This window comes from Podarcis melisellensis (genome assembly GCF_964234715.1).
Source record: "Podarcis melisellensis genome assembly, chromosome: 12".
Classification (NCBI taxonomy): Eukaryota; Metazoa; Chordata; class Lepidosauria; order Squamata; family Lacertidae; genus Podarcis; species Podarcis melisellensis.
Window position 1 is genome coordinate 5,583,940 of NC_138544.1, and position 25,689 is coordinate 5,609,628.

The following is a 25,689-nucleotide window of genomic DNA, read 5'->3' on the forward strand; positions in this document are numbered from 1 at the left end:
CTCATGGGTGGGACATCTCAGATGCTTATTGTTAATATTTTCTACATCCCGGAGGGTTCCTTGCATAAGCAGAAGCTTTTGTTCTCATCTGTGGGTGGCCTCATTTCTCTGCTTTGCAGGTTAGCACCAGACTGTTGCAGAAAATGGCAATTATTAGTGCAGACACCTAATGTTGCCAGGCTCAAGACTATGGGTCTATTGCGGGTGGCTTTTGTTTTTGTTTTACTTTTCAGGTTCGTCTTGTCCCACAAGTGCCTGGCCTAGGTGGGTGGATGTGGGCTGAGGTCAGTTAATCAGAAGGAAGGTGAAATGCAGACTATTCCACACTATTCCCATTTGCTTTCTCTCTTTCCACCTCCCCTCAGGTCATAATATGAAGGCCAGCTGTTCAGTATGAAATTATGGGCCTAGCAGGATTTAGCCCTGAGCAAATAACCAATGTCCTCAAATTTTTCAGTTGTGATAAAAGAGATAATCAATGCCTGACAGAAAAGGGGTATTTTTAATACTGCTCGGAGCCTGGTAAGCGGTTGTCATGGTTTCTGAGCCTAGCACACAGAAAAGAACGTTTAAAAGAATTCAAATAATGACCCTGAACTACACAATGGAATAGAAGAGTTTTTAGTTAAAATGTACTCAAAACATCAGGGGTAGTGGGCCTTGCGAACAATATTCTAGAGGCAGAATATATCACAAGCACTCCTCCACCTCAGGGCTAGGAGAGAATGGAGGAGAAGAACAGTCGAAGCTACAAAGTTCTCAACTGTGTGCCATTCTGTAAGTTGCCATTGCAGCCCCTTTCATTGTAGGGTACCTGAGTTAAAGGAGAAAGGGATAAAGAATGAAGGTATCAGTGACCTTAAGTCCATGAGCATCTGTTGTGTGTGTGTGTGTGTGTGTGTAAGTGATAAGAAAGCAAAATACTGTAACAGACAACTTCAACCCAACCCACAACACTAGAGAGCCTCCTGTCTTCGGTTCACATGAATTGCAAATAAGTAAAATATTAAACAAAGGCTGCATACACCCACCATTTTATTCAAGAATCAGTGGAGACAGAGTACTGGTTTTTCCCCCACATAGCCCACGCACAATCTAATCTTTGGCCGATTTTGTTGCCCTGAAAAGCACTTCTTGAGGGGGGGGGACCAGTTTCTCTCCAAAAATAAATGCTTATTGAATATTGATTCTGCATTACCCATTTGAAAACAGATTAAAACAGTTGTAGGTGGTCCCGGCAATGGTGGGAGGGTATATCCACCCTTGGCCAAGGGAATTGTGGGTGAGCGTATATCAAAATCGCAACCACCACTTCCTTCAACATTCGCCTGGGGAATGTGCAGGGAAGAAAAAATGTGGATAATCTAATCAAGGAGGCTTTTCAAATGTGTATCAGTTAGCCACCTCCACCCTTGTGGGTGGCAGGATCTAGAATCAATCTAGATTGAAAGCAGCATCTTGAGGATGAACACAACTGATTCCAGGTCAAGAGAAACTGCATTTTTGTGTGGGTTATTGTGTACATAACCAAAGTCCCTCCTGCACACACAAACCACCATAAAGGTAGCTAATAAAGGTAAAGGGACCCCTGACAGTTAAGTCCAGTTGCGAACGACTCGGGGTTGTGGCTCATCTCGCTTTACTGGCCGAGGGAGCCGACGTTTGTCCACAGACAGTTTTTCTGGGTCATGTGGCCAGCATGACTAAGCTGCTTCTGGTGAAACCAGAGCAGCGCACAGAAACGCCGTTTACCTTCCCACCAGAGTGGTACCTATTTATCTACTTGCACTTTGACGTGCTTTCAAAGTGCTAGGTTGGCAGGAGCTGAGACCGAGCAACAGGAGTTCACCCCGTCGCAGGGATTCGAACCGCTGACCTTCCAATTGGCAAGCCCTAGGCTCAGTGGTTCAGACCACAGCGCTACTTGGTCTCAAAGGTAACTAGTAGCTAGCTAGTATCAGATTTTTAAAAATAAATGGTTCTAGGTATCTTAATTCACAAAGATGAATACATTGTGGCACTGCACAAACATCCAGGGCTCTTTAGTTTAACAAAATAACCTCCCCAAGGAGAGACAAGAGCCTCCCCCAATGTATCAAAGACAAATATTTCAAAATAAAAGGGCCATTAGGTTTGGGGAAGACTGTTGACTTCTGCCAGGCCAAGGGCAAGGAGAAGGTTTGTGGTCCCATCTGAAAGGAAGGTTAGGAACCTTATGCTATTCCACCAAAGTCATGGAAATAACAGGTCCCAGTGGTTTAAATGCTCAGTGTTGAAATGCTGGGAGGAGGGATGAAATCTCACTTGATGTTTGCTAATATTATTTACACAGTTGTGATCTCACGCCACCTCACAAACAAGGCAACTGCCAGGGCTGGTGAGAGGGCAGCTTGTTGGGGTTGATAACAGTTTGACTCTACACCTGGGAGCTGGGAGCTAAGTGAGGGCCTTGTTCTTCCTCCGCATCCCATAGTATATTCTGCTTCTGGAAATTATTCTGGGTTAGTGTACCTTTTAGAATATGCCTAGATGAGATAAAGCAGCTCTTTATAGTATTCAGCTTTTGCCAAAAAGTAAAGGCAATTTTGAATGCAAAACATCCTTTGAAAAACACCCATATTCTCTTATTTATACATCATTTCATAGAATGGTATAGTTGGAAGGGACCATGAGCGTCATCTAGCCCAACCCTGCGCGATGCAGGAATATTTTGACCAACATGGAACTTGAACCCACGACCCTGAGATTAAGACACTCATGCTCTACCGACTGAGCTGTCCCTGATTAATCTTTTCACTTTCCTTGTTAACAACAACAGTCATGTTGTTAAGATGGATATGCTGTTGGTGTGTGGTTTGCAGTTTGCTGAAACAAGTGTTTAGCAGGCAGGGTGGGCCCAAGACATTTTGGCGTCTGAGGCAAAGCACAAAATGGCACCTCCCTGCCAGGACCAAGAGGCCGGCAGCATGGAAGGGGTATGCTGAGGAGAAGGCAGCTCCAGCCTCCAAGGAGCATGCTTCAGCTACCACTGAAGCAGCAGGCGAGGCACTCCCTGGAGGCCAGATCTGCTGCCCCTGTAGATCCTGACACCCGAGGTGACGCCCCATGTTGCCTCATGGGTGGGCCGGCCCTGTTAGCAGGCATCTAAAACAGTAAACTGAGGACTCCCGTCCTGCCTGATATTAATAAGTAGGAGATTCCAAAGCATTTATTTGTCAAATGTCGCTTTGTCAAACACTTAACTGTGTTTAATAATAGCTATTAATGATAAATTAACATGTGCTATTAAGGTAAGATGGGGAATATGCAGGAGAAATGATTTTGAGGAGATATGGAAGGTGTTTGTAGAATTTGTACTGTTAAAACAGAAAAGGGTCAAACCATCTCAAGAGGTGTGGAAATTTTGGGAGGTTGGATAGTTACAATGGAATGGTCTCGGGGGTGGGGTGCACGTTTTTATTCTTATTTCTTTATTATTATTACTTCATCAAAATAAAAAAAATATTTTAAAAAAACGCTTAACAGTATAGTGGTCTAAACCTGAGCGGTTTGATGTAGGTCAATGATCCCATACATCGCATCAGTGTTGATGGACGTAGCGAAGGGGCGGGAAGGGGGCAGCTGCTCCCCCCATCAATAAAATAAAATAAAATAAAATAAAAATTCATAGAAAACTGAGGTTCTGCCCCCTCCAACAAAAGCCCCCCCCCCAAAAAAATTCCTGGCTACACCCATGTCACTACGTCATTCCTTAACACTATTAATGTTAGGGGTGGGTTCTAGCATTATGAATCGTCTCTTGTAAGCAGAGGTTGACCATTAGATGCCATGCTGAACTTGGTTCAGATCCCATCAAGAGATGCTGAACATTGAGTCTTGGCTTAAGAAACACCTCCCCCCCCCCCCGGTCTGTCCAAAAAGAAATGATAGTAGCCTATCAAATAGGATTAATAAAAATACATTAGATGTACACAGGAAACCTATACCGTTTGTGCTGTGTAAATTCTGATTGTAAATTATAATAACACATGGCAATGTATTTTGAAGCTTTTTTAAAAAAATCACATCTGTTGGGGTTGATCTTATTCTGGTCCTGATGTTGTATAGAAAGATGATGTTTGCGGATCTGCTTCTGGCCACAGAAAGGCTCAAAAGCGAGAAGAGATTCCTTAGCAACATGATCATCAAGCTCGTTGGGGAGAACCAGCAGCTCTTGAAAGAAAACAAGCATTTTAGACAAGAGATGAGGAGGTAAGAGATATTTCCGGTGCTATTTTTTCATCTGTTTGGCTCCCTCTACAGGAGATGCATGATGAAGTCTTCTAGGTCCGGCCCTGTTGCCTTCTCTGGGATTGGTGAAAGCTGGCGCCTCCTCTCCTCCCTTTCCACCTTCACCTTGAAGCCTCTGAGTCAGGCCAGGTGCTGCTCTCTGAAAACCCCCACCTTCAAGACTCCACCATACAATTAATGGATGAAGCAGAAGCGACCCATATTTAGTATTTTCTCCGTTTAGAGCATAGGAAGTTCTTCTGTGACGGGATCCTTGGGCTGCAAATAGCTAGTAAAATGACAAATATCTAGACAGCGGGAGCTCACGGCCAAACAACATGTGTGACATAGGAAATCCGTTATTGGATCTGCCAGTATCTTTTCCCTTGATTAAAAGTTATTGCCTAGTGGAGGTAATTTAGCTTTGTGCCATGGTTTCGTGGGGAGGGACTGACCCTTACCGCCTGTCCTGTGCTGTCTTGAAATAAAATAACCCCTGAAGCTGCTATTAGCTCTGAATATGGCAATGCATGTAGTAATTCTGGTGGGAATTGAAGTTTGGGAAGTAGCACAGGCAGAGGACTGAACCCCCTTTTTCCAGGGTCACATGCCCAGTGCAAATTCCACCTCTCAGAAACTTTAAGTGATAAAGAAAAAACACCAGTGATCTCACTATACAAATCCGTATTTAAAGTAAATTATTATTAAGAATATTTGTATTACAAATATTTGGAAGAGTAATTGCTGACATTTCCATGAGAACCGTATTTGATTTGTTCTATCTGCTTTTATTTTGTTTTTGTGCACCACCACGATATTCTCTAAATGCTTTTGCAGTTCACAGAGATATCTAATTACCAATATTTCTGATGAGTACAATGACAGTCGCAAATGATCGCAGAAAGAGTGAGAAGAAGTCTCCCCACATTTGTTTTAAACCCCGGGGCGCTTTTAAAATACCCTTTCAGCGCTCATTTTCCCCATCCTGCCATGTTCCAGCCTGTTATTATGTCTTGCAGCATGCAGTATCCACAGCGTTACATAAAAAGAACCTGGGAGGAGATAGAAGTGGAAGACGGAATCAAGATCAAGAAGCCAAAGGCTATAAAACACCAGCAGGAAGAGGTTGGAGAGAGAAATCTGATTGTTTGAAGACCAGGCAGAATGCCGTTCCCCCCTGTTCAGTCATTCCTGCCCCCCTATATGATTCCCCTCTCCTGAGGGGGAAAGTGAAGTGTCCTGCCCTGTATTGTTCCTGCTGTCCCGCCATGTTGGCGGCTGAATAGCAGCTGTGGGAACGATGCTCTACTTGAGTCAGCGCCTCGTGCAATTTAGATGAGAGCTTACTCAAGGAGATCCCCTACAGGTGTTCAGCACCCAAAACATGTGGGGCTACAGCATACCCTCCAACATTCCTCAGATGAGAAGAGGGACGTTTCTCACTCCCTGAAACTGACCCTCCTTGACCCCTCCCCCATTTTTAACCCCCCCTCACAGAGCATTTCCACCAGCACTACACTAATGGAACAAAGCACACACACCCTCCGCTGACCTGAGAAATTCCTTAATCCCTATTCTATTCTATTTACAAAATAAAAACACACACCAATAGATAAATTTTAGAAAAAGGCAAGATTAGACTTGGATGCACAAAGCATTTATTCCCCCCCAAATCAAGACTCCCTGTATTCCATTGCGCTCCCCTTTTCTTTCCACCCAGGGCAGCCCTGCCCTCTGCCTGCCCCTCAGACATGGGGCTGGGTCTTGGCAACGGCAGCTTCTCTTCCTCCTCACCTGCCCTCCAGCAGCTGCTACAAGTTGCCCAAGGGAGGAGGCCAGCAGCAGCGGCCATGGGGAGGCGAGGAGAAGCTCCCTCACAGCTGCCACTGCTGCCACCACCATTCAGAACAAGCGCCAGCTCAACTACCTTTCCAAGTTCGGTGGTGGCACTAGAGGGGGAAATAGGGACATTCCGGATCATTTGAGAAACTGGGGTGGCGTTCATAATTCCAGGACTGTCCCTAGAAAATCGGGACATTTGGAGGGTATGCTATACACCATGTGTGGGAGGGGTCATTGTACTGGTGTACATTTTATAAAGCCACCAGAACAGTAATATTTTCTCAACCACCTGCACAACACTTAGCAAACAATTTAAAACGAATAATATTTACATAGAGGCATTTCTGCACAGGGGTAAAGCAACAGAGTCAGCCATGCACATGTCAGTGGGCCAAATCTTCTCCACATTGTTGTGTATTTGCTACAACAACCCTGCAATCCAGGAGGTTGGAGCAAGGTTGCTTCAAGGGACGAAATATGTCCAGTCCATTCTTCTGCTTCCTGCCATACTGGAATAGTGGGGGTGAATGGGGCAGATATGGGGTCCGAGAATTATCTGAAGATGCTTGATGCAGTTCCATCTGTGAAGCTAAGTAGCAGCCTAATGATCATGAGGGAGCTGGTGTCATCTGAATCACTCTGAGCTCCTTTAAAGAAGGAAGGGGAATCATTTTTTTACAATGGGCTGATGACTAATGGGAAGAGTAATCTGGGAGCCAGAGTTAACATGGGGCATAGCCAGAGCCAGACTGTGGACAAATGTCTCCCTCTTGCCCTTTGCCACCACATCTCCCTCTCCCTCCTCCACAAAATTTGCCATTCATAGCTCCCAACTCTGTCATCTTCATGGTAAACTGTGGCGCTAAGCTACCCAAAGCAGAAGATGTTCGGGACATTTAATTGATCCAGTCTCAGTCCTGCATCAAGTGGCCCGGTTGGCCAGCCATGTTTCCTTCTAGGAAAGTGGTAGCATTTGCCTGGTGTGACCCTGAACATAGAAAGAGAACAGAACAGAGAGAGAATAGAACAGAGAAAGAAGAACTGTTTCTTTGACAGAAGTGTACACATTCTGCTTCAGTATATTTTCAGTATGTTGTTTAAAAATATAGATGTATAATTATTTTTGCTTTAAGTGGTCTAGATTGTGTGACTGTCAGCTTGCCAGGCATCAAGAACACCTAAGGACAAGTATGGCAAACCATGGAATGGCCAGCTGTGATTCTTCTCTCATCTCTGATTCTGTCAGGCGTCACCATCTTCTAAGCAATGTGGAAGCATGGCAACCCTTGGAGCATGAACTAACAAGGAATGCAAAGGTATCCCAGTTTTCACCAGATGAATTCTTTTTGCAGGGCACCAACTTTGGGGAAGTTCTCCTGTACAACACTTGCACACTTTCTTGTTCTTGCTAAACCTTGGTTTGGTTAGTGTTATGTGCAAAGGAGTCCATAGTAAAGCCCTCTGCCCTGTTCAAATACTATATAAATGAATAGTAATGTTTTATTAATTGAGCGGGGGGAGAAAAACAAAGGCTGCAATGCTAAACCCATGTATAATTCCCTTTGAACTCAATTAGGCTGTAACTTCTGACAGGATTCTGAACCAAGTTTGCTGTTCAGACCACCATTTTCTTTCCAAAAATCAAATCTTTAAAGAGCAACAAAATGTGATCCAAGCTAGTATACAGATATTATTTGTCTGGCAATCTCAAGAGTCCTTTATTGACAGTACTGAGTTTTATGCACAGTCATATTGTTGAAAGAACTCAGTAGCACCCATATCTAATTTTCTTTAATGATGCATTGTGAGCCTATACTCTTCAAACTCTGAGCAAAGCAATTCTATATTCACAGAGGTGCCACTGTCATTTAGCACCTCAGCGAGTCAACGCTCCATTACACAGTTTGGGATGCAATTTTACATTTCCAGCGTAGTCAATGAAATAAAATCACCTAAGGGACCAAAAGGAAATATTGTTACAGAGTCTCCACTTCCCAAAGCGGCGGGAAATTATAGGGCAATTTCCTCATGAGGAGAGAGAGAGCGCGCGCGCTGGAATCTTATGGCATTTTTGCAATATCCATTTATGTGCAGATAGACAATTTGAGTATGGCGGCAAGTGGGCAGGTTGGCAATACTAGTCTTGAGAGCAGCACCAGGCTCATCCAAACACCTGTATGTCATACTTCAACCCCCCAAAAGCTACTTTTACAGTCAGACTTCTTTTACCTCTTCAGCCCAAACACAAATCTCAGGTCTCACTTCAGGCAGGTAGGGTGTGACGTAAGGCTGCTTATCTTTAATGGTCAGGCAGTGCTGTAACCTGTTCATGGCCACGTCTGTGATCTGGCAGCCGGCAGGTTAGGATTGCAGCCTGCCTGTGCATTGGCCAAATGCTTAGGTGGGGGAATTCCCCGGGGGAAGGCCCAACCAGCCAATAGGTATAGCTTGGCTCCCCTCTGAGTGGGAATAATTGGGGCCTGCCCAGCCCTCCTCCCCAGCCTCCTTGTTGGATCTCCCATCCTCCCTCCCTTTTTCATATGTTTTGCTTTCATACTTTGTTTTTTGTCCATTTCATAGCAATCACCACAACTTTGTGAGGTTAGGCATTGAGTAAGCCTTAGTCTGGGATGCGGGTGGCGCTGTGGGTTAGACCACAGAGCCTAGGACTTGCCGATCAGAAGGCCAGCAGTTCGAATCCACATGCCGGGGTGAGCTCCCGTTGCTCAGTTCCTGCCAGTTCTGCCAGTTCCTGCCAGTGGCGTAGCGTGGGTTGTCAGCACCCGGGGCAAGGCAAGTAATTTGCGCCCCCTAACCCGTGGATTTTAGCACTGATTTTAGCACTGCGAGTGCGAGCGCCCCCCCAGATGTTGCGCCCGGTGCGGACGGGCCCCCCTGCACCCCCCACGCTACGCCACTGGTCCCTGTTCCTGACAACCTAGCAGTTCAAAAGCATGTCAAAGTGCAAGTAGTTAAATAGGTACCGCTCTGGTGGGAAGGTAAACGGCGTTTCCATGTGCTGCTCTGGTTCACCAGAAGCGGCTTAGTCATGCTGGCCACATGACCCGGAAGCTGTCTGCGGACAAATGCCGGTTCCCTCGGCCTATAGAGCGAGATGAGTGCGCAACCCCAGAGTCGGTCACGACTGGACCTAATGGTCAGGGGTCCCTTTACCTTTAAGCCTTAGTCTTGGTTGAAGGTAAGGTTGTAGCGACTGCCTGCCCCTCTTCGGTTAAGGGCAGTGCCATTTATCTAGAAAAAGAGGTGCTGGAACCTCACAAAAAGAGGTGCTTGTTCTCTTTTAATGGCAATGGTGCCCACTTGAGAGGCACTGGGACTGAGTTCCGATGAGTTCTGGCTGGGGAAAAAAGCCCTGATTAAGTGTATCCTGTTAAAGGGATCCATGAGGCGTTGCTTCTGTCCAGAGGCCCAGGTGGGAGCTAGAGTCATAGCCAGTGTTTTTTTTCTTTAAAGAAATGTTTAGGAGTACTCTCATTTTCCTACTCATATTGAAATACTGCCCCTCAATGAGGCCAAACTTAGATTCACAAACTGTTTAGGGGTATGTGTCCTCCTGCGTCCCCACAAAAAAAGAGGACTATACACAGCCTACAGAAGACAGGATTCAATATAATACCCTTGCTGTGAAGCATTCTCAGTGTAAGGGAATGAAGACAGTGCTACATCAAATTTGTATTCCTAGTTCTCTGGCTGACTAGCAGTATATATTAGCTTGTGATGGAAGCAGTGTGTTATATCAGACTTGTCTTCCCCTGTCTTGGGGAAAGGGGGCCTATAATTTTGCAACAGCATTTACTCTTGACAAAATGGAAGAGCGTTATCCGTTTTCTTGACATTTAGAAACAAACATCCCCCCTATTAATATCCTATCCTTGGTGGCAGTAAACAGTGATTTTGTGGTCACTGGTGCCATCATGAATAATTAGATGTTACTTCAATCCGTCCTCCCTCCCGCCGAACCACTTTGATCATTTCCATTACAAAAATGTGCTAATTCAACGGTCTTTTCTCACTCACCGCAAGGCATTGCCGCTCTGCTTCTCCTGTTGCCGCATTTGTCAGCATTCAGTATTTATAAACCATCTCACTTATAATCCACCCTCCAAGTTCATGTGGCTGCCAGGCTGTTTGCTGACCTCATGGTTCAACTTAGAGATGGATGGAAGCTTCAGAACTGATTGTCTGAAAACATTATTAATTTTGCGGGCATCCACTGCATGTCTGAAACCAATCTGTTTTAAAAATCAGAGCAGTTTACAAATGGGTCAGGCTTCATGTTGTCAGCTGTGGGGAAGGAGGACAAGGCCTCATCCAGGCCAGGAGGGGTGGAGATTTCAGGACCGCTCCTGGGCATGCGCAGTCAGTGGAAGCTGGTCCATTAGAGTGCATGGGGCACTGCCACCTGCCTACCTTACTTACAAGCAGTCATGGGGTGGCTCTGCCAGTCATTGGCTCTCCCTACTTTCCCCCTACCAGTCCAATGGGCACTAACCAGCACTGCGTACAGGCTGGACCTACTCCATCAGCTCTGTGCCAGAAGCATTCAAGTAAGCAAGCCAAGCCTTGCACAATGGAAAAGGCCAACCAACCCTTCTCCCTCCCAGTCACTAGGCAGCGTGAGCTGCAGAAAAGTCCCTCGTTTGCCCGAATATTCCAATAATGCATCCCAGGAATAACTTCCAGAGGGATAGTTGACAGTGGGCTTCTCCACGCTTTGTCTTGTCCCTCTGTTTCCCTCCGGGGAAAACCATTCTTTAGCAATCTATCGGAGCAAATGGCAATTTGGTTTTTCTGCGAATTGCTGTGGCCCCTTAAAGACGAACAAATTTATTATGATATCAGCTTCCGTGGGTCCACTTCATCTGGACTATGATCTAAAGCACAAAAGCTCCTGCCATAGTAAAAGATGCCACCAGTACTTCCCTGTTTTAAGCAGACATGAGGTTTTCACCCCCTCTGGAGTCCATAGATGCATCTAGCTCTTTAACCACCTGTAGGAAGCAAGTAGGATTTTCCCATTCCACAGTACCTTCAGCGAGTAGGGTGGGGTGTCACACATCCATTTTAAATGTTGTTTGTGTTGCTTAGTTGTTGTATTGGGTTGAAGATTAGTATTTTATCTTTGTTTTGTTATCATTTTTAGTTGTATTTTGCTGCTGTTGTAAAATCTGGTCTCTGGGCAGATCATTGGCGAAAACACACAAGGAACAGGTGTAGGGAGATCCTGTACGTTGTTTGTACATAATCACTTGATTATTCAAGACATGATGACTTTGAGTTGACTCCATTGAAAAGTGTTGCATTTGTGGCTAACAGGAAAGCTCAGCTTGTGAGGGCACTTTTTGTGGCTGCTGCAATCGTTAAGTATGGAATATAGCTTCCCCAAAAGGATGTAAGACTTATATAATCTGTTCTCTCTCTCTCTCTCTCTCCTCCGTCAATGATAAATGTTCTTTTGGAAGAAGACACTGCAATGTTGGGAAAAGAAGATGGAAGAAAAAAAGGGAGATCTTTTCAAGGTAATGGAAAATATATATGCAGTAGCTATAATGGAATATTCACCCCGCTCCCCCAGAGAATAAGAAATCAGGTTCAATTTGCAGTTAAGCTGATGGCAAAATGAATTTATTTTTCTCTAAATAGATTCAAAAGTGTTAAAATCCCTGCTATGCTAGCAGTATCTCACCACAATATGATCCTGTAACAGGATTTTGAAATCTGTTTAGATAAAACCAGAATATAAACATAGTCACTATGATCTGGAGACATGTGCATTCAGCTCCTATTCTCTTGTCATTGACCTTCCAAGGTCTGAATCATGTGCTTTTCCATACAGCGGCAAGAAAAGGCAGGTGGTATAACTTAGGTTTCAATATGGTAAAAGTTTGTGAATTATTTGTATAGAAACACAAAGATGGTTCCCTTAAACCATGCAGTCTAAGTTTGGAGTGTTCAGCTTAGACCTTTTTGCTGGTAGGGTTCACATGGTGGAAGTGAGAGGACAAAGAGTTTGGTAACCCTTCTTCCCAAGGTGAGGAGGAGTGACCTAGCTAAGCCTGGCAGGACAGCTTACTCTATGGTCTTAACCCCCTTCATGCATTAATTAGACTTAAGCATGTTGGTTACAGGAGGCTGATTCATTCCACATGGGCTTCTAGATGTTGTTCTACCACAGCTCCCAGCATCCCTGACCATTGCCAAGGCTGTCTAGGAGTCCAACAGAACCTGGAGAGGGCCACAGTTTCCTCTTCCCTGGCCTGCAGAGACTGTGCTACGGGTGCCCTCACCCTCAGATGGGTGGCTGCCAAGGACACAGCTTTCTCCATTGCAAAACCCCAATTCCCAGGGACCTGCTTTGTTGGTGTTTCAATTAAAGACCATTCTATTCTAGGCTTTGGACGGGCTTTGAGTTTTTGCAATTGAACTATGTTCAGCAGGGTTACTCCATGTAAAACATGCATAGGGTGGCAAGGTAAAGGGGTTTTTTTGTTGTTGTTTTCATTCAAGTCTTGTTGTTTTCTTGCTTTATATTTATTGACATGAAGATAGATAGATAGATAGATAGATAGATAGATAGATAGATAGATAGTACAAGTCCAAGCTGGCTTTGTATAAAAGGGACAGAAAGGCAGTGTTTTATATACATATATATATATACACACACACACACACACACATATGTACATACAGATCAAAAATAATCACACATTAATTAATTATATTTTGATAACAAAATATGAAACCTTTACATTTGTGTAATGGAAATTATGGGTTTCATTCTTTCTTTAAACTGTTGCATTTCATTTGCACTACAGGAACAAGTACTTATGGTTGAAACAAGAGCAGCTTTGATTGAACAAGGGAAGCATATTGAGGTACATCAAGTATATTTGTATTCAGTAATATAGTTCTTTCCCCTTGAAGTCAGTATGACTATTTCTGATTAAATAGCGTTGAGATTGACTGTGACATAACCTCATTAGCAAATCAAAAGGGAGTTCAGCCATGACAGTTTAAAATGGAAATACTACTTATTTAAAATGTCCAGGCCTAAATATATATGCCTGGTGGAGAGGAGATCAGATGGACTTTTTATGAGATGTGTGGTTTTTAATGGTTTTTTAAAAATAAAAGCAAGGATCATTCTTTACTCCCATAATCATGCTCTGCAAATGCGAGAAACCATTTTGACCTGTGTACCCATAAACACATACACACATGCTGGCAGAGCATTTTAACCCAGATCCTAATCCAGTTTGGAGAATCTCTTTCCCCTGGTACCTCTTAAGTAGCCTACTAGATTGGAAACAGTTAAACATGGATCTAGAAAAAGCCCTTTGCTCCAAGTGTCCCTATTTTCCAGGGACGTCCCTGATTTAGAGAAGGTGTCCTGGTTTCTGATTTGATCCTCAAATGTCCACTTTCCCTTAAGGGTAAAGGTAAAGGGACCCCTGGCCATTAGGTTCAGTCATGACCGACTCTGGGTTTGAGGCGCTCATCTCACTTTATTGGCCGAGGGAGCCAGTGTTCAGCTTCCGGGTCATATGGCCAACATGACTAAGCCACTTCTGGCAAACCAGAGCAGCACACGGAAATGCTGTTTACCGTCCTGCCGGAGCGGTACCTATTTATCTACTTGCACTTTGACGTGCTTTCAAACTGCTAGGTTGGCAGGAGCAGGGACCGAGCAACGGGAGCTCATCCCATCACGGGGATTCAAACTGCCGACCTTCAGATCAGCAAGTCCTAGGCTCTGTGGTTTAACCCACAGCGCCACCCGCGTCCCCCACTTACCCTTAGGATGTCCCTATTTCCATTGGAGAAATGTTGGAGGGTATGGAGTTATCCAACCCCCAAGCCACCTGAAGGCAATCCTGTATAGGGAAATTTTTTTTAAGCATTAATTATGTTTTTATATATGTTGGAAACTGGGCAACCCAGTAAGTTGTGTGCGATATAAATAGTAAAATTATCATTAAGGAATGGGATGTTCCTATTGTCATCAGGAGAAATGTTGGAGGGTATGCCTTTGGGCTCCAGTGCTGCTCAGCTTCCCAAACACACTATTTATGAAAAAAAAAAATCCTTCCAGTAGCACCTTAAAGACCAACTAAGTTAGTTCTTGGTATGAGCTTTCGTGTGCATGCACACTTCTTCAACACCAGTGCCCAGGTCTTCACCCTTGCAGCAGTTTCATGGCCCAAACCAGAGCTCTTCTGGACAACTCTTTCCTTCTTCCACTTCCCACCTCATATGAAGTGGGCAGTGGGAACACCTAGTGGCGTGCAGTTAACTTTTCGTAGGGGAACAGCTAGGGCCAGAGGACCAGCTTGTGAGGGCGATTGAGGGGTGGGGGTGACGTCACACGTGTGACGTCTTGACGTGCTGATGTTGCACACATGACCATAACCCCTCCCTCTCTAAGCTGGGCAGAAGCTTCCTAGGCTTTGGGGAGGAGGCACCAGGGGAACATTTGGGGATTAGCCCAGTCCCCCAAGTCACAACTGGGGAGAGTATATTTTTGGTCTAACCATCACAGCAGAGACCGTGGCCTTCAGACCCTGAGGCACAGTGATGCTGCTATTACCACAGCTCAGGATCTAAGGGTCCTATCCAGACAGGATCCAAGGTCCTGATTATTTCCATAGTGGTCTGTTGGGTGGGAGTTGTGCGTGTGTGTGTGTGTGCTGTCAACCCCAACAAACGCACACATTCAGAGGATCAGTGATTATTTTGCAAGAGGGTTGTGGGCTGTTATGAATCTGGGGTACACAATGAAGAAAAGAGCCAGCCATCCCCATTAACCTTTTTGAAGTTGCTGAGGGGACGCCTCCTTCACTGTTTGCACCACAGAGAAATGGTCTTGTGAAAGTGCTCCCTGCATTGTTAGACCACAAGTTTTCCCCTTCTGAAAGATGTTTATTTTCATAATAACAAGATCTGCAGAATCCCAAAATGTGTGTGAGAGAGACAGAGACAAAGTGAGTGTGGTTGAGAGATAAGTGCATTTTGTTATTCACCTGTAAACATATGTGTGTTTTGATTTTTAAGAGTCTTCAGATGAAAATAAATTGCCTGCAGAAGGAACTCAAGGACTCTGAGATACAGGCTGCATTGTAAGTGTTTGCAGCCAATGAAAATATTTGGGTTGAGGGATGCTTTGGAACAATATAGGTGGGTTTTGTCATAGTTGCATTTTCCGAAATTCTGTAAAAATATTCAAAAACTGGAGAGAATTTTTTTAGCTCCTCTGATACGATATAGACATGTTGCTCCTAGCAGTAAATTTTCAAATATAATGTGCGACCCATTTCATTTAATTAAATTTGCTTTTGGATTGAGAAGCCACTGATTTAGTGCCTTAAGGAAGTTAATGTTAATTTAGATTATTTTGTTCAAGCCGTCTCTAATTAATTTCTTATTTTTATAGACAGGCAGAGGAGCCGAGCAAAGACCATGATGAGCCATGTTTGTATGAAGTAGGCATGGAACATTTAGAAGCACAGATGAGTGGAGCAGGAAAAAGAAGCTGTGTTTATATATGGCAAACAAGCACACATGCTGAAAGACCTGAAGATGACACAGAAAAGCGAGAGCCTGAAAAGATGACACAGAAAAGCGAGAGCCCGGCTCCTGCAGTTCCTCAATCGTCCAGATATAACCTAAACAAGAAATGGCTTGAAGAGTCCATAGAGAGACTCCAAGGGAAAGCAGATCCCAAGACATCCAAGAAGAAAGTGGTAAGGTGGCTTCAGGCATCCATGGAAAGCCTTCCAAAGGAAGCACCCAAACCATCTATTGAAGAATGGCTCAAAGAATCCCGTAAAAATGTTGAAGAGCAATGTCCTGAAGAAGCCAGACAGGATGTGAAAGAATGGCTTGACATATCCATAAGTAACCTCCAAGAGGAAGGTCCCGAGACATCCCACCTAGGTGTTCAAGAATGGCATGAAGAATCCATTAAGAGCCTCCAGGGCCTTCAAGAGTCTGAAGCAAAGCCTAAGTTGCTCAGGGGGAAGCTAAAGAAGAAACGGCTTGAAGAATCCACAAAGGAAGAGAATGTATTAGGAACGCTTCAGGAACCTATGGAAAACCTCAGAGAGAAGAGTCCTGAGTCACCCAAGCAAACTATGGAGGAATGGCTTGATGAATCAATAGAAAACATTGAAGAGCAATGTCCTGCAGCATTTGGAAAGGATGTGAGCGACTGGATAAAAGCCCCCACCTGTAACCTCCAAGAGGCAGGGCCTGAAACAGACCGCCTAAATATGCCGGAGTGGGCTGAAGCATCCAGTAAAGCCAACCAGGAAATCCAAGGGCAAAGTCACAAAGCAACAAAACCAAATGTTCAGCAGGAGGTGCTTGCTGTGCCAGAATGGCTTCAAGCAGCCATGGAGAAGCCTCCAGAAGCATCCAGACAGGAAGGTCCCGAAACAACCCAGCTCATTGTTCCGGAATGGCCTCAAGCATCGAAAGGTCTGAAAAATGAAGAAGCAAAAGAGAAAATGAAGCAAAAGGTCAAAGAATCCATGAGAAGTGTCGTACAGGAAGGCAATGAAGCATCTAGAGAAAATATGCAAAAATGGCTTCAAGAATCCATTAAGGACTTCATGGAAAGGGGTCCTGAAGATTCCAGTGAGGGTTTGCAGGAATGGCTTGAATCATCCATGAAAAAAATTGACGAGCTATATCCTGAAGAATCAAGAGAGGATATGAAGGAGTGGTTTAAAGCATCCATAAGAAACCTGCAAGATCTAGGGCCTGAAATGTCTCATCTAGATATACAAGAATGGCTTGAAGCATCCATGAAAAACGTCCAAGAAATTCCTGAAGCACCCATGAAGGGTATCCAGAAGAAAAGTCCTGAAGCAGACACGGAAAGCATCCGGGAGAAAGGTAAGGCATCCAGTAAGAAGGTGCAGAAACCATTCACAGAAAACCAACAGAAGTCCATGCTGAATGTAGGGAAGTGGCTTCAGTCAAACTTAATAAGCCGCATACAAGAAAGTTCCGAAACATCCATAGAGAATGTGCAGGACTGGATTGAAGAATCCTTAAGAAACGTTGAAGATGAGTTGCCTGAAGCGTCCAGACAGGATGTGACAGAGTGGCTTGAGGAAACCAGAAAAGGGCTCCAAGAAGGAGGTCCTGAAGCATCCAAGCAGGACCTGAACGAATTCCTAAAAGCATCCATTCTGAACCTCAAAGAGGACATTCCTCCAGCAACTGCCAAAAGTGTGCAGCAGTGGCTTGATGAATCGATAGCAAATGTCCAAAGGGGAGCCTCCAGACTAGGGGTTCAAAAGTGGCTTGAACAAAACCTGAAAACCATGGAAGAGGAAGGACCTGATATGTCCAGACAGGACCTTCAGCAATGGTTTGAAACGGCCATAGGAAACCTGGGTGAAACATGTCCTGAAACATCAAGACACGATGTGAAAGGATGGCTTGAGTCAGCCATGATGAATGTTCAAGAGCAAGGTCCTGAAGCATCTAAGGTGAATGTGTATGAATGGCTTGCAGAATCTGCACAGAATTTTAAAGAGGGAACTTCTGAAGAAAGTATAGTAAATGTGGAGGGGTGGGCTGAATCGGCGATACAGAGTCTCAAAGAGGAAGCCTCCAATCTGAATACTCAAGAATGGCTTGCAGAATCCCTAGCGTACCTCAAAGAAGACCCGGAAGCATCCCGGCAAAATATTAAGCAATGGCTTGAAGAATCCAAAACACACCTCAATGAGGTATGTGCTGAAGAAGCTAGAGTGGATGTGGAGAAATGGCTTAGAGAAGTCACAGACAGTTACCAGGAGGTAGGACCCGAAGCATTCAAAGGGAACCTGCAGGGATTCATAAGATCATCAATGTCAAACCTCAAACAGGAAAGTATTGCAGCATCTAGAGCAAGCAACAGGGACTGGACTGGCATAACCAGATATACTCCAAACACCAAGATTTCTGTACCGAAAATAAAACGCAATGTATCCAGAATGAAAAGGTATTCGATGCCTCTTCTGCCAACCAAATCAGTGCTAGGTCAAATAGTTGAGGAAAGCGAAGGAAGCAGATCGACCGTCGATGAGGACAGAACAAGTGGGAAGGGAGGAAGAAACTTGGAGAGAGAGAAAATCTGGGAGGGAGGAAGAAACTTGGAGAGTGAGAAAATCTGGGACGGAGAAACAAGCTTTGAGGAAGAAGAAGCAAGCTTTGAGGAGGAAGAAACAAGCTTTGAGGATGAATACCCAGAAGTGCCTGAAGGAATTATTTCGCGAGGAAAACAGGTATATGAAAAGAGTCAAAGCAAACACACAGATTAGTGAATTCCACAACTATTATGTAGAATGGGAGCACTGCTGAAATTTGAGACCAGTTTCCCGGTCTGGTCTGCCCAGACTGGCTGCTACCTTTGGGCAGCCAACAGCTGGCCAGTGGTGCATCAAAGGAGGAGGCGGCAGGGAAGCAGCCTGGGGGCCCTCTTGCTGAGTGAAGCCTGGACTGCAGCTCTCAAGGGATTCAGATTGGTGTTAGGTGGCCTTAGATCATGGGTAGGCAACCTAAGGCCCGAGGGCCGGATGTGGCCCAGTCGCCTTCTCAATCCGGCCTGTGAACAGTTCAGGAATCAGCATGTTTTTACATGAGTAGAATGTGTGCTTTTATTTAAAAATGCATCTCTGGGTTATTTGTGGGGCATAGGAATTCGTTCATTATTTTTTTCCAAAGTATAGTCTGGCGTACCACTTGGTCTGAGGGATGGCGTACCGGACCATAGCTGGAAAAGGTTGCTGACACCTGCCCTAGATCATGTGTGGGCAAACTAAGGCCTGGGGGCCAGATCCGGCCCAATCATCTTCTAAATCCGGCCCGCGGACGGTCCGGGAATCAGCATGTTTTTACATGAGTAGAATATGTCCTTTTATTTAAAATGCATCACTGGGTTATTTGTAGGACATAGGAATTCGTTCATTCCCCACCCCCCAAAAAAATAGTCCGGCCCCCCACAAGATCTGAGGGACAGTGGACCGGCCCCCTGCTGAAAAAGTTTGCTGACCCCTGCTAGAGATTGATTCTGGGACTGTTAACATGCAAAATGTGGTTCACCACTAAGCTACAGTTGTTCCTTTCAAATTGTGCCCCCCATGTTTCACTTCCAAAACCTACATCAAAGGAGCCAACGACTCCTGTAATTTGGGAGCGCTGAACAGCTTGGGGCCAACTTAACCTCAAGGATTCCAGAGGCAAACATGAGTAATCTTTCAGTGTATGGTACCCTGTTTGAGGCTAAAATTTGGATCTTCTTAATTATGGATCTTCTTGATTTTGCATCCACTTGGCTTGGTGCCCTCTGTGGGGAAAGCGCCCCTATTGCCCCAAATCTGGCACTGGGAACTCCTTTCTCCCATATGCACCTGCCCAGATACTGAGATGACCCCCCCCCCATGGTACGCTCCAACTCTACAATTCTAAGATTCTATAGATTTATGTATACACCTTTTCCTCTGATGGGACTCAATGTAGCTCACAGATAAAAATAAGAACCACTAAAAAAAACAATTAAACAAAGTATTTTATGAAAAGTTGACAGGATGAACACCTGAGAGATTAAAGCCCAAAAGGAGGGATTGCAGCAAGCAAAATGAGAAGTTACAGAGGATGAAATCAGAGTTCCAGCTATAATGGAAGAAATTGGGGAGATTAGGAAGGGGAAAGGGCAGAACTTCAGTGAACATCTTTTGTATGCAAAAGGTCTCAAGTTAAGTTTCTGTCACTTGCAAGTAGGACTGAGAAAGACCTCATTTGAAATCCTGGAGAGCTTTTGCCAGTCAAGGGAGACTGAACTAGCTTGACCAATGGTCTGACGTGATGTACAGCGGCTTTCTTCGTTCCTCTCTTGGATTAAATGTGTCCTTCTCCATAATTTTTTAGTCTAAATAGCGGCTGCTTTGGGGGCCCAGTGAGGATTGGAGCTTCAGCTCTTGAGGAGGGGCAGAGCCCCACAACAACTCCACAGTGGCTACTTAGAGTAAAAAAGAGAAAGAGGCACAACGTAACTAAGAGTGGTGTGTTTACTTCTGTATCGCATTTGGCTCTTAGGGTGGAAGCAGGAGGGATCTAAGTAAGGGACACAGAATCTGCTTGGGGTTTGTAGAAGCTGCATCTATACAATGCCGAATGAGTTTGGAAATTTACTTGCAAATAGACCCGTGAGACCCTAAGCCTACTACTTTTGGAACTCATAACCATCCATGCATCAGTGCTACATCTTCACAGTTTGTGCATGTGGATACAGGCAGCCTATCTGCGTTTCTGTAAAAGAAATGCCATTTTATTAAAAGAGAGAAAAAGAAAAACCCCACGGCTGTGTGTTTTGGGAAGAGGTTGAATATCAAAGAATTAACCATTGTTAAATTAATCTACTTGCTGAAATCAGGTAATTAATTGCAATAGCTGCTAAATGTCGCTCCACAGCCTTTTGGGGTATTAACACTCCTCTTTTCCTACCCTTTCTCGTTTACTTGTAGTTTTTAATGACCCTGCTATGCAACATATTCTGCTGGTACAGGTACGTTAAGTCTTTCTGAGATAGCCGTATTGCAGCGAGCATTGATTTCAGGTCAGGTTGTGTAGGAGCTTCCTAATGTTTCACCACAAAGTGTACAATGTCAAAAGGAGCCCATACTGGTTGAAAGTAAAATAAAATGAAATTTGTTAAGCTAAACTAACTGGAAATAGCTTTCAGATATTTAATGGGCTTAGGATTGTATTTATGTTAACTGATAAAATAATATGTTTAATACAATAAGGAGAAGATTTAAAGATGTTAATGTTTAATTTAAAGGGCATAAAAATTGGGATTTGGAAAACCGTTATAAGGATATGCAATGAAATTCAACTAAAGGGAAACGAGGAAGTTGTTTTACAAAGTTAATAACTGTTATTTTCAATAAGGTTATGATTTATGTTTGTTATGTTTTGTGTTTTTTTATAATAAATTTTATTAATTTTCATCCAGTTATACATTTTAACCCGAATACAACAAATTATGACTGTTTTGGACTTCCTTCAGCGTCTCTGACAATCATCCATATTTATACCTTTAATACACATTCCCTTTTTTCATATTGCCATTGTTCCTCCTTACTTGTGTTTTTGTTTGTCGTTAATATTATAAAAACCAATAAAAAAAATTGGGGAAAATGAAAGTAAAATAAAATCAAGGTATGAATTAAAAGATTAAAGAAAGATTAAGATGGGGGAGGAGAACTTCGCCACACAGCCTTACTGTATGATCTTGGAGCACCTCAGTAAGATTCTGTTCAGCGGGGTTTGTGTTTCTAGAAATGATGCTAACTTTCTCTGTGCATTTTTTAAAAACCGGTGAAGCTTCTTTTTGAAAACAGGGAAGAAATGAGGAAAGGGAACACTTGGGGTCCACCCTAGATGTCCTTTTTATTGTGCATTCATTATGATTATTTGTGCTTAAGGAGGCATGGAGATGGGGTTATATCAGTGTTTCCCACCCCTGGGGGCGCTGGAATAATCCGGAGGGCAGTAGTAGCCTCAGGTGCAATTGGGGGGCATTGAATAAAAATAAGGGGGTGGTGGAAGCATAAAGAAAGAAGAGAACAAGCTTTTGAAAAGCCATTTGTACATGTTTCATCTGTTGTGTAACGACGCTTATCGATGTAACATACGAGTTAAAGTCGTAATGATTTCTTTATTTTTCAAACAAACACACAAAATGCAAGTTATAACCAATCAGTGGTCAAGTCCACTGATGCAAATTTGTCACTGCATCTTTCTGTTTGTTCACTTAAAGGAGGTAGATTTCCAGCTGAGTAATTTTCCCCCCAGAAAAGGGGGCCCTTATTGATTCACTCGTGCTCCAAAAAGCTTCGCAACTGTACGCTAAGACTTTCCCCTTAAATTGAGAACCATATAGGCCAGGGCTGGCCCACCCATTAGACCTACTGAGATAGTCACCACAGGGTGGCAGGCTGGGGACGTCCGTGAGGGGTGGCAGATACAGAGAAGGGAGTCTCATGTGCCTTTGCCACTCCTTTATCTACGGATTGGAGCCGCCACCATTGTAGTGACCCCATGAGGGGGAAGGTCCCTCTGCCGCCTGCTCACCAAGAGTCATTTCTTGTCAGGGTAGATGCCAGGAGCAGATCAGCAAGAACTCACAAGGTGTCAGTGAACTCTATTCAAAGAAACCAAACTACTCAGATCACAGCAACTCTTCCCAGAAGATCTTGCCCCAATGAGGCAATAGTGAGGACTGAAGGTCCCCCCTTCCCCCAGCTCCCTAAGTCTCTTCCTCCCCTGAGGCCTTCTCAAGCAATCTGAGACTCCAATGCCTTGTCTGTCTCTGCTCTGCCCTCTTCATACCTCTGTGGGTTCTGGGAGAAATGCAGGGAGGGGAGCTGGTCGCTGTAGGAGGGAGAGACTCCCTGGCTTCTTCAGCAACCTGCCTCAACTCTGCCTCTTGCCTCCCCTCCTCACCAGCCTCTGCTTCTGAACTGCTCTCTGCTATAGCCTCTTCCTGCTCACCAAACACTGTTACCTCTTCAGCTTCTGACACCTTCTCTTCCCAATCAGCTCCCCCTCTGACCACTCACCTTCGCCACACCACCAATCCCTGCTTCTGAGCTTTCTTCCCTTCCAGGTTTCCCACCGTTTCTCTGCATCCAGACAGTCCATAACGTTTCTGCATCTCTAAACATCTTTGAAGGCCCCTAAGGAGAACCTCCGCTGATGCTGGCAATGCCTGTTCCTCTCCAACCTCCTTTTTTCTCCCTCACTGCCTCCAGTTGCCTCAGGAGGTGGGAAGAGGCAGCAGTGGTAGGGGGTGGCAGAAGGGGACACACCCATTTTCTGTTTTGCCTCAAGTGGCAAAACGTCTTGGGCCAGCTCTGATATACACCCTCATGCTCCCCTCAGCTTCAGTGTTGCATAGAAAGCTGAAAGCATGGGTGCTTGAGGTTGAAAGTGAGCACAATATGTAAGATGCTACAAAGACTTAACTGCTTTCATGCCATGCAAGTTAAGGTGGAAACTTTAACATACACTTGCGTGCTTTTTGGAGCATGTGTGAATCTCCAAAAGCCTTAAGCTTCCTCTTAAACCATTCTATTCTAATCCTGTATGCCTTAGATCAGTCATAGAACAAGTGAATCCCCTTGCAGTTTTCCATTCCCCATTTATTTCCCTATGGCAAATTGCCTTGGCCTTCCTCTTCCCCTATCTTTGCAAGCTTGCTCGCCCAGAATGTAATTCTTCCTGTCCAGCAAACATAGTCTATATGTATACGTTGCTGGCTTAAAAAGCAGCTAGGTGGTTCTTTTGTTCAGTTTGGATTGAGGCTGGAGGAGGCATCAAAATGCAGTATTTCCTAAGAAACGACAGGATAAATACAGGATATGTATGGATTTTAGATAACTCTGTGTGTATATCACTTCCCAAACCAACAGTTGATGTATTGGTTGCAGAGTAAACAGCTGCAGTTACAGCCAAAATTGTACAGTGCAATGCTATGCATGTCTACTCAAAAGTAAGTCCAACTGAGTTCAATGTGCGTGTAAAGGATTGTAGCCTTACCTTAACCTGCCAACTGGTTTGCAGCCAAGACATTGTTAATCCAATTCCTACCAAGCAACAATGTTCTGCAGCAGGCAGAGAATTAACCACGTCACCAATGTACACAGTGCCAATGCACTGCCGCAGAATTAAGCAAGTCACCTTTTAGATATTTTTGTGGGGAACAAGGAAGAATAAGGAGAGAGGACAACTGAAATGGCAATGTTTTCCAACTGTCAATGTCGGTAATGGGATCAGGAGAGAGACTTTTTCTTCTGGCACCACCATGATCCACACCCACCCACCAATTTGTTGTCATTTACTGTAATATTCATTTGTTGGCATCCATGTGTCTTGAGAGACAACGGAGTGCGCCTCTAGGGGTGAAGACAAACCATTGCTTTAGCAGCACTGAAGTGACCTCCCAGGGCACAAGCCTGAGCAGTGTGTCTGGAGGTCCCGGACTGCCCAGGTGACAAGACTCCTCTCTCTGCCTCGCTGGTCCAAAGGAAAGCAGAGCAATACATCTGGCACCAGCTTGGCTGCAGGAGTTGCTGGAAGGAGGTATACAGGTGCCATCCAACCGTCTTAGGGACTCCACTCCCAATTTGTGTAGGATTTACTCCTTAGCCTTTTCTTCTCCCAAAGATGTCCTGCAAGGCAGCAGAGGTTGGGATAAGAGTTTTCCTTCTCTGAGACAGGCTACCTTCCCAGGTTGACAAGCCCCACCTGCCCCTCACTTCCCTTTACAGCAGCCTTTCTCAACCTGTGGGTCCCTAGATGTTGTTGGACTACAATTCCTATCACCCCTAGCTAGCAAAGCCACAGCTCAGGGATGATGGGAGTTGTAGTCCAACAACATCTGGGGACCCACAGGTTGAGAACCACTGCTCTACAGCATTTGCAGAAACCACCATCTTGACTGCTGGACCCACTATTGGTCTCATCCACTCAATCTACTCAAGAGCCTGTCTTCACATGCAAGGGAAGTCCTTAATTCACTGAGGGTTTGAGATCCATTGGTGACCCTCCCCTGGTTTAGCCAGCCAGTCAGAGCCGTTTTTCTAGGGTGTGGCCGCTGTCGCATGTTGATATCCTCTAGGAGCCACAGGTGAGAGCTGAGTTCAAGGTGGAGGCCAAAGCTGGACAAATTACCCCCAGAAGGAGCATGATTTGCCCCGCACCAGAGGTATTACCCCTCTCCTAACACCCCATACATATTAATTTATAATAGTATTAATTCAACAATGTGGTTTGCTTGATGTAACATATTAGATGAGCTTCCTGGAGGGAATATAGTCTACATCCCTGACCAAATGGGTATGAACAACTACGCATTCCTCATACTAAAAAGCAACACTGTCTGTAAAAGTCCTAAAGAAACATTTTGTAGATGAGCTAAAGAAAAGGCAATGTGTTTCCTAACTGGTTGTTATTTTTCCTTCTTTCTTTCTAGAGAACACCCGGGAATATTGTCCAAGATCATCCCTGGCACCATCATGGCATTTATTATCTTTCTCTATATACACTTCAAATATTACTGTGTAATAACCAACATTAAACCTGTCTAAGTTTACCAGTATAGTAAGGCTCCGGACTGCATTATGAGAATGCAGGTGGATTTTTGTTATTATATTTTAATCTGCAAAGGCAATAGTGGGAAATAAACAATATCCCTAACCAGTTTCTCATAGGTGGCAGTTAGGTGGTGATGTTGTTTTACCAATGACCTCCCCCAGTTTTATCATAATTCAAGACCATTGCCTCAGTCAGCAGCTGGATAGGATCTCCAAGCATTGGCTTGGAGCAGACCTCTGCCGAAGATGCTTCCAGATGTTGGTGGCATCAGTATCAGCAAATGGGCAACCAAGCAAGTGCACCAGAAGATACCTAAGGAAGCTATGGGGTTTTTTAATTACTTTCGCTCTTTTGGTTTGAGGACGGCTCTTCCATGTGGACTGTCAGTGATATTGTTGAATATAT

At 44.5% G+C, this 25,689-nt stretch overlaps 2 protein-coding genes across 4 annotated transcripts; both read left to right on the forward strand.

The window, feature by feature from the left end:
• Positions 1 to 2,355: 2,355 nt before the first annotated feature.
• LOC309380839 (uncharacterized protein) lies at positions 2,356 to 16,398 on the forward strand (the record flags this gene model as incomplete). The annotated part of the gene is made up of 9 exons (XM_081930936.1): positions 2,356 to 2,501; positions 4,108 to 4,251; positions 5,289 to 5,394; positions 7,245 to 7,427; positions 11,595 to 11,651; positions 12,948 to 13,007; positions 15,184 to 15,248; positions 15,563 to 16,331; positions 16,378 to 16,398. Exons 2-9 carry the CDS (start codon positions 4,112 to 4,114, stop codon positions 16,396 to 16,398), a joined length of 1,401 nt encoding a protein of 466 aa, XP_081787062.1. The 5' UTR covers positions 2,356 to 2,501; positions 4,108 to 4,111.
• LOC309380891 (uncharacterized protein) lies at positions 16,288 to 25,294 on the forward strand. 3 transcript variants are annotated; one of them, XM_081931093.1, is made up of 3 exons: positions 16,288 to 18,410; positions 20,649 to 20,689; positions 25,163 to 25,294. In XM_081931093.1, exons 1-3 carry the CDS (start codon positions 16,401 to 16,403, stop codon positions 25,275 to 25,277), a joined length of 2,166 nt encoding a protein of 721 aa, XP_081787219.1. In that variant the 5' UTR covers positions 16,288 to 16,400; the 3' UTR covers positions 25,278 to 25,294. The 3 variants fall into 3 exon arrangements, with proteins under 3 accessions (XP_081787219.1, XP_081787220.1, XP_081787221.1); XM_081931094.1 differs by lacking the exon at positions 20,649 to 20,689; XM_081931095.1 differs by lacking the exons at positions 20,649 to 20,689; positions 25,163 to 25,294 and adding an exon at positions 20,053 to 20,076.
• The last annotated feature ends 395 nt before the right edge of the window (positions 25,295 to 25,689 follow it).

Bases quoted from the DNA above. Each gene is read 5' to 3' on its own strand.
- LOC309380891 (XM_081931093.1), top strand. From the start codon at position 16,401: ATGCCGGAGTGGGCTGAAGCATCCAGTAAAGCCAACCAGGAAATCCAA. The intron at 18,411-20,648 runs GTATATGAAAAG...GTTTACTTGTAG, and splicing joins TTATTTCGCGAGGAAAACAG to TTTTTAATGACCCTGCTATG. The intron at 20,690-25,162 runs GTACGTTAAGTC...CTTTCTTTCTAG, and splicing joins AACATATTCTGCTGGTACAG to AGAACACCCGGGAATATTGT.